At 52.2% G+C, this 8,090-nt stretch overlaps 1 protein-coding gene across 2 annotated transcripts; it reads left to right on the top strand.

Moving 5' to 3' along the window:
* The first annotated feature begins 639 nt into the window (after window positions 1–639).
* Window positions 640–8,090, top strand: PIGO (phosphatidylinositol glycan anchor biosynthesis class O). 2 transcript variants are annotated; one of them, XM_045840549.1, is made up of 10 exons: window positions 640–1,966; window positions 2,589–2,732; window positions 2,917–3,040; window positions 3,359–3,518; window positions 3,702–3,881; window positions 4,139–5,669; window positions 6,261–6,467; window positions 6,685–6,899; window positions 7,490–7,560; window positions 7,715–8,090. In XM_045840549.1, the coding sequence occupies exons 1-10, from the start codon at window positions 1,456–1,458 to the stop codon at window positions 7,842–7,844; spliced, it is 3,273 nt and encodes a 1,090-aa protein (XP_045696505.1). In that variant the 5' UTR covers window positions 640–1,455; the 3' UTR covers window positions 7,845–8,090. The 2 variants fall into 2 exon arrangements, with proteins under 2 accessions (XP_045696505.1, XP_045696506.1); XM_045840550.1 differs by having other exon boundaries at window positions 1,838–1,966; window positions 2,561–2,732.

Below are 8,090 nucleotides of genomic sequence, written 5' to 3'. Positions count from 1 at the left end.
CCATTTTACAATCCCAACAGCAGTGTATGAGGGTTCAGATTTCTCCACATCTATGCCAATACTTGTTATTTGTCATTTTGATTGTAACCATCCTAGTGGGTTTGAAGTGATGTCTCTAGCATTTCCATGGTGGCTAATGTCAAACATCTTTTTCTGTGTTTATTGGTCAGTTATATATCTTTTGGGGGGGTATGGGGGGAAGAAATGTGTATTCAGATCCTTTGCCCGTTTTTAGATTGGATTATTTGCCTTCTTGTTATTGAGATTCAGCAAGACTTGGAGAGAGGGAAAAATTAAATCTGTCAGTTGGAGTCAGCTAATGGAAAAGCGGAAAATTATTATTATTTATCCCCATTTTACAGCTGAAATGATACTCAATAATGACAGTGAGTGGAGGATCTAGGGTTCAAGCGGTTTGCTTCCAGAGACCTAGCTATTAGTCTTAAACAAGAATGGAGAGTGGCTCCCTGAACCTGTGTTCTAACTTTGCCTCTGGTCCCCAGTTCTCCTAAATACTATAATGTCATTCAACTCTACCCCTTGCCAGCCTTGTGCTTCTTGCCGAATTTCCTCGGAGGCGCCGGCAGATGGCGATGTGGCCCCCGCGGGCCGCTCTGTTCGACGCGCGCACATCTGTGGTGTCGGCCGCAGGTGCCGCCAAGGCTTTTCCGGGCGCCATTCAAGGTGAGCCAGGGTTTCTGAGAGCCCCATCGTGAAACCCTTCTCCTCAAAGTAAGGGAACTTCCCCCCTGCTCGCAGTCTAGGTACCCAGTACTGGGGTTAGGGTGCCCAGGTGGAGGCCGAGTAGTCGCCGGAAGAAGCAGAGCCATTCGGACGACTGGATCCCGGCGAGGCCCAACTGGCTCTAGACCCCACGCCTCTGCCCTGCTGCTCGAAGCAGGTCTTGCCTCAGGTGATCGTGGCCGTCGGGAAGAGGAGTGTGACACCTCCCCTTGGTCCCTTCGGCCCCCGCCAGGCGGCGCCGTCATCCAGGCCTTCAGGGGTCCCCTGCGGCTGCGAGCCCTGGTCACCCCCGGGGTGTTGAGATTGGCAAGGAGAGGTGGAGAAACGGATTGTCGGAGAGCAGTCTACCACTTGGAATAAGTTTCCCTCGTGGACTGTGCGTTTCCTCATTAGGATCACCTGGAGTACAAGTGTGAATTCCTATGCTCCACTTCCAAAGATCCTGATTTAGTAGATCTGGGGAGGGGCCTGGGAATCGGCATTTTAATAGCCACTCCGGGTTCGTGTCCATAGTCTACGGATCTCACCTTCAGAAACTCTGGTATAACTGGTGGAGAGAAACATTGCACTGGGTTGGCTGTGGAACTGTTTATCTTCAGGAAGGCTTCCAAGAGAAAGTGATTCTATCTGGGCTTTGCATTGAGGCACGAGAATACCCACTGGTTCTTTGCCCCACAGTGATGAGTTCTCTTCCCCGCCGCCACCACCAGGATGCAGAAGATCTCAGTGCTGCTCTTCCTGGTCTGGGTCAGCTTTCTCTTCTATGCTGGCATTGCCCTCTTCACTAGTGGTTTTCTGCTCACCCGTTTGGAGCTCACCAACCATAGCAGCTGCCAAGAGTCCCCAGGCCTCCAGCCCTTTCCATGGAAGAGACAAGGGGAGCCCAGGGCCTGCTGGATGGCTCCGAGATTCTCCCGGGTTGTGTTGGTGCTGATAGATGCTCTGCGATTTGACTTCGCCCAGCCACAGCGCTCACACATTCCTGGGAAGCCTTCTGTCTCTCTGCCCTTTCTGGGCAAATTGCGCTCCTTGCAGCGGATCCTGGAGATTCAGCCCCACCATGCCAGGCTCTACCAATCTAAGGCTGATCCTCCCACCACCACCATGCAGCGCCTTAAGGCCCTCACCACTGGCTCACTGCCTACCTTTATTGATGCTGGCAGTAATTTTGCCAGCTACGCCATAGTGGAAGACAATCTCATTAAGCAGCTCACCAGTACAGGTCAGTCTGGACCTCCTTTCAGTTGGAAGTACTTTGGCAAGTTTCTTCATTAGAAGTCAGAGAACCAGAACTTTGGGTGTCTGGCTGCATGCTTGATTATGTTGTGGGAAGATGGGGGAAGAGAAAAAGACCATGTCCCTGCATGCAGGGAACATAGGTCCAGGCTTTGTTCTTGTGGAGTCTCTAATCTGCATGGGGTGCTAGTTTTACTTTTGGGGCACTCTCAGTAAAGGAGCAGGGGAGAAATGAAGAGGTGAAGATGTGGGTCTGGATATTGTCACAAGTGTGGAGGAGAGAGCAGAGGGTCAGGCCCAGTCTAGTCACTGACTTGGAAACAGCAAGGTACGCCCAGGAGAAACAGTAGCAGAGATAGCCAGAGCCTAAGAACTAGCAGAGCCTTGTGTAAGAATAAGGAGTGAGAGGTCTGAGTGGAGTATGGTTACCAGGAAAAGTTTCCTGGCAGAAAATTTTAGACTTTGAAGGATAAAGGATTGCTGTGTAGAAATTCTGTGACTTCGAGTGCATGTTTGGGATTTCTGATGAGTCTTTAAAGGGCTTTCTCTCCTCTTTTCCCCTGCCCTGACTCCTGTTCAGGCTGTGACCCACTCTCATACCCCTGCAGGAAGGCGTGTGGTCTTCATGGGAGATGACACCTGGAAAGACCTTTTTCCTGGAGCTTTCTCCCAAGCCTTCTTCTTCCCCTCCTTCAACGTCAGAGACCTACACACAGTGGACAATGGCATCCTGGAACACCTCTACCCAACCAGTGAGCATGGGGCAAGAGGCAGGACTAAGACTGGGGGCTGGGAGGGCTGCTTCTGTCCACATATTCTGAGCCTCCAGTGGTTGCAGTGGCTTGGTTTGTGTCCCTGGACATAGGAACATCGGAGCCTGGCTGGGTTTGAGGAGGTGGCCTTAGTCCCCTGTGCTCAGTGTTCTCCCCTTCACAGTGGACAGTGGTGAATGGGACGCACTGATTGCTCACTTCCTGGGTGTGGATCACTGTGGCCACAAGCATGGCCCTCACCACCCTGAAATGGCCAAGAAACTTAGCCAAATGGACCAGGTGATCCAGTGAGTGTGGGATATTGTCTGGGGGATTGGGTTTATGTCTGAGAATCTCAGGATATATGGTCCCAAGAGAAAAAGCCCTTACCTTGGAACCTCTTCCCTGGCTGCATTCTGCCTTCTCTAGGCTTTTTTTCTGAAGCTAAGGGCCTCATCCGTCTTGAGTAGTTCAGTGTGTGGCTTTGGGCAATATGGTTATTACTGAAGAGATAATCTCTCTGCCAAAGGTCTAGGCCCCACTAATGAAAGTTATGGTTGGGGGTGAATGGGCCCCTGAGAGAAATCTTTATCCATCTCTATCCCTGACACATTCTTGGCTCCCAGAGGAGTTGTGGAACGTCTGGAGAACGACACACTTTTGGTGGTGATTGGGGACCATGGAATGACCAAAAGTGGAGACCACGGAGGGGACAGTGAGCTGGAGATCTCGGCTGCACTTTTTCTGTACAGTCCCACGGCGCTCTTCCGCAGGGCCCCACCAGAGGTGAGGCCTGAGGTGTGCTTTGGTTTCCAGGTGTTCGGTCCATGTCATGATCACAGCATCCTTGTGGCTCCTTCTGTTTTAGGCCCCCTACTCTCACTTCCTACCTATACCCCTGTGTCTTCCATCCCAAGCACTGACTTCAGCTCTGTGGTAAATCTATTGACCCCTGTCTTTGTCCTCTAGGAGCCAGAGGTAGTTCCTCAAATCAACCTTGTGCCTACGCTGGCCCTGCTCCTGGGCCTGCCCATCCCATTTGGGAACATCGGGGAGGTGATGACTGAGCTCTTCTCAGAGGTTGAAGACTTCCAACCTCACTCGTCCGCTCTGGCCCAAGCTTCAGCTCTCCATCTCAATGCCCAGCAGGTAGGTGATGGGTTGGCCTTCCAGGTGACAGAGCTACAGTAGATATGGGAGAAGCATAATGACCCCGCTCTGTTGTCCTTTGTTCAGTCTTAATCTCACCTTCCATAGCCATGGCCTCCTTCCATTGTCCCTCCCTTCCCCCCGCTCCTAGACGGAGTTTGGTTCCCTAATTTCCAGGTGTCCCCTTTGGTAATACTATCCTTGCCTCTGTTACAATTTCTGATCTGTTCCCCTTGGCCTCTGACCTTTTCTGCCAGGTGTCCCGATTTCTTCACACCTACTCAGCTGCTGCTCAGGACCTCCAAGTTGAGGAGCTTCATCGGCTGCATAACCTCTTCTCCAAGGCCTCTGCTGACTACCAGCAGCTTCTGCAGAGCCCCCAGAGGGCCGAGGCTGCACTACAGACTGTGATTGCTGAGCTGCAGCAGTTCCTGCGGGGAGTTCGGGCCATGTGCATTGACTCTTGGGCTCGTTTCTCTCTGGTCCGCATGGCAGGGGGTGCTGCTCTCTTGGCTGCTGGCTGCTTTCTCTGCCTGCTGATATCCCAGTGGGCGACATCCCCAGACTTCTACCTTTGCCCTCTCCTCCTGGTATCCATGGCCTGGGGCCTGGCTGGGGTTGCAGTGTGCGTAGGCCTCCTGGCAACTACTGAGCTGAAGCTGGATCCAGTGGTTCTAGGGGCTATGGCTGCAGTGGGCTCACTCCTACATTTTCTTTGGAAAGCCTGGCCTAGCTGGGGGTCCAAGAGGCCCCTGGCAGCCCTGCTTCCCACCCCTGGGCCTGTTCTATTCCTCTTGCTCATTCGCTTTGCTGCTTTCTTCTCTGATAGCTTTGTTGTAGCTGAGGCTAGGGCCACCCGCTTCCTTTTGTGCTCACTCATCTTGCTCCTGCTTGCCCAGCTTCACTGGGAGGGTAAGCTGCTGCCACCTAAGCTGCTCACAGTACCCCGCCTTGGCTTTTCTTCCCCAGCAGGCCCAATTCCACAGCACAATGGAATGCATGTCCTGGGGCTTGGAGTTGGATTACTTTTATGTATAAGACTAGCTGGTCTTTTTCATCGCTGCCCTGAAGAGACACCTGCTTGCCACTCCTCTCCCTGGCTGAGTCCCCTGGCATCCATGGTGGGGGGTCGAGCCAAGAATTTGTGGTATGGAGCTTGTGTGGGGGCGCTGGTGGCCCTGTCAGCTGCTGTACGCCTGTGGCTTCATCACTATGGTAATCTCAAGAGCCCAGAGCCCCCTGTGCTCTTTGTGCGGTGGGGGCTGCCCCTAATGGTACTGGGCACTGCTGCCTACTGGGCATTGGCATCGGGGGCAGATGAAGCACCCCCACGTCTCCAGGCCCTTGTTGCTGGCGCATCAGTTGTGCTGCCTAGGGCTGTGGCAGCATTGGCCGCTTCAGGGCTCTTGCTGTTGCTCTGGAGGCCTGTGACGGTGCTGGCAAAGGCTACGATGGGTGCTCCAAGGACCAGGACTGTCCTCACTCCCTTCTCAGGTCCCCCAACTTCTCAGGCTGACCTGGACTATGTGGTTCCTCAAATCTACCGACACATGCAGGAGGAGTTCCGGGGCCGGCTGGAGAGAACCAAATGTCAGGGTCCCCTGACCTTGGCTGCCTGTCGGTTGGGGAATGTCTACTCAGCTGCTATGGTCACAGCCCTCACCCTCTTGGCCTTCCCACTTCTGCTATTGCACGCAGAGCGCATTAGTCTTGTGTTCCTGCTTCTGTTTCTGCAGAGCTTCCTTCTCCTGCATCTGCTTGCTGCTGGGATACCCATCAGCACCCCTGGTAAATATATATCTCAGCCCTGCTTCCTCCAGGGACAGTAGGGATGTGAGTTTGGCCCCTTCTGTTTTCAGGCTAGTATTGTTCCTCAGGTTCTTCACCTTGACACAGGGTCTCATGCCCCACACAGTTGGGAGGGTCTTTCTGATACCCTCTCCCTTATCTGTTATAGCCAAGCTGACTGGCTGTCAGGGCCAGCAGGGTTCATGATGAGGGAGGGAAACAAGGAATACTCGAAGACTCATTCTTAAGGAAAAGCAGCATCCTCGTGAACACATTTTCTGATTTTCTAGTCATGGGAATGGTGAATTATGAGTATATAATGTCATAGTGAGCTACGCGTATATGAGAGAAAAAGAGATTAATTAACCACAGTGGGGTACAGATTAGAGTAATGGGGCTTTGTGCCTTAGAGTGGATTAGAATAACAGAGTGTTAACTATAGGAGGTTGGGGTGATGGGCACGTGTGTGTATAAGAATTAGCACTGAAGTAGTAGTAATAGTAGTAGTAGTAGTAGCACGTGATCATGAGACAGTAGGCTACAGATTAGGGAATGGAATGTGACTATAAAGAGGCATGTTTCTTTCCCCAGGTCCTTTTACTGTACCATGGCAGGCAGTCTCTGCTTGGGCTCTCATGGCCTCACAGACCTTCTACGCCACGGGTCACCAGCCTGTCTTTCCAACTATCCATTGGCATGCAGCCTTCGTGGGATTCCCAGAAGGTCATGGCTCCTCCACCTGGCTGCCAGCTTTGTTGGTTGGAGCCAACACCTTTGCCTCCCACCTCCTCTATGCAGGTACCTCCTCATTCCTTCTTTGCTTCCATTGTTTACCCTGGCTTTGTAGAAGGAAGGTAACTTCCTGGATTTGAGTAGGGTGAGGTAATTTTGTTGGATCTCTGGTATCCCTTGGCCTGTGTTAATTAGAGACTGAGTGAACTGGGGTGGTTGAGAACCGGGCTGGTGTGGACCCTACATCCTCCATTGATTCTGGCCCTGCCTTCCTCTGAGACAGTAGGTTGCCCATTGCTCCTGTTCTGGCCCTTCCTATGTGAGAGTCAAGGGTCCCAGAAGAGGCGGCAGCCCCCAGGCAATGAAGCTGAGGCCAGAGTCGGGCCTGAGGAAGAAGAGGAACCACTGATGGAGATGCGGCTGCAGAACGCACCTCACCACTTCAGTGTAGCACTGCTGCAGCTGGGCCTCAAGTACCTCTTTGTCCTTGGTATTCAGGTGGGTGCAGGGGAGAGATCATGGAGTTAGTGACCTTTTCTCACGTGTGCTCATCACGTTCTTTTTTTCATACTTTGCTAAAACCCTGGGTGAGAGCCTTGCCTGAGGTACAGATAAGTGAAGTGGTTGCCCAAGGTTGTGGCCTCAAACAGCAATACTGAAACTTGAATCTGAATCTCTTTAATCTTTCATAGGTTTAGATTGTTTGCTCTCTACAAGCTACATTCGGGCCCTGTGGGTTACATTTGGGATTACTCCATTGATGTTCAGACAAGAAAGCCTGAGGGGATGGTCAGGATTCTTTCCCAAGGTGTGGTCTTGGGTCCTCCTCCTCTCCTTCAGAGGCAGAGGGTGTGGTGTGACTATGACATCTTCCTCCACACTGGGAGGCAGAGCCTGAGTGTTAGCAGCACAAATGGTGGGGCCAGGAAGAGAATTAGTCTCTTCAGTGTCTGCCCAAGCCCAGGGTTTTTTCCACTGACACACACTACCTTCCTACTCCTCTCATTCTTCTCAGGGGCCTAGAGCAGCTCTCTCTGACCTGCTTCCTCTTTCTCTTCCTGAGTAACTTGACTCCTCCTCTCCCTTAGATTCTGGCCTGTGCCTTGGCAGCCTCCATCCTCCGCAGGCATCTCATGGTCTGGAAGGTGTTTGCCCCCAAGTGAGTGGATTTTGCTTGGGAAGTAGAGGTGCTGGGGAGGATGGTACTGGGAACAAAGAATGAACATCCAGGGTGGACAAGGTTTTGCCTCAGCAGGGAAAAGGCTCTAGACCTCCTCTTAGTGTTCCCTGATATTCTCCACCCTTTTTTGCAGGTTCATTTTTGAGGCCATGGGCTTCATTGTGAGCAGTGTGGGACTTTTCCTGGGCCTATCTTTGGTGATGCGAGTGGATGGTGCTGTGAGCTCCTGGTCCCGGCAGCTAGTTCTGGCCCAGCATAGGTAGCCTTGGCTGTGAGGGCCACGGAGAGAACTGGAGAACAGTCTAGTCTGGCCTATACAGGTGCTGGGTCATCCACAAGAGAGGCTCAGCCACACCTATTACCACCATGCAGCCAGGAGCTACTAGCATCTGAGACTTTATTATTTTATAATTAAAAATCATAATGGGGCCTGATCCTTAACTCCTGCTTTGGATGCATCTCAAGGACTGGGGGATAGTCTCCAAAGTGGAATAAAATAATAATGTAAA

Source organism: Phyllostomus hastatus, unplaced genomic scaffold (assembly GCF_019186645.2).
Source record: "Phyllostomus hastatus isolate PE091 unplaced genomic scaffold, TTU_PhHast_1.1 phas_contig_34, whole genome shotgun sequence".
Lineage (NCBI taxonomy): Eukaryota > Metazoa > Chordata > Mammalia > Chiroptera > Phyllostomidae > Phyllostomus > Phyllostomus hastatus.
The sequence above is the reverse complement of the archived record's forward strand: the minus strand, read 5'-3'. Positions and strand labels throughout refer to the sequence as shown.

Coding starts and splice junctions, on each gene's coding strand:
- PIGO (XM_045840549.1), top strand. CDS start 1,456: ATGCAGAAGATCTCAGTGCTGCTCTTCCTGGTCTGGGTCAGCTTTCTC. Junction 2,733..2,916: donor GGAACACCTCTACCCAACCA/GTGAGCATGGGG, acceptor TCCCCTTCACAG/TGGACAGTGGTGAATGGGAC. Junction 6,468..6,684: donor CTCCCACCTCCTCTATGCAG/GTACCTCCTCAT, acceptor CCTCTGAGACAG/TAGGTTGCCCATTGCTCCTG.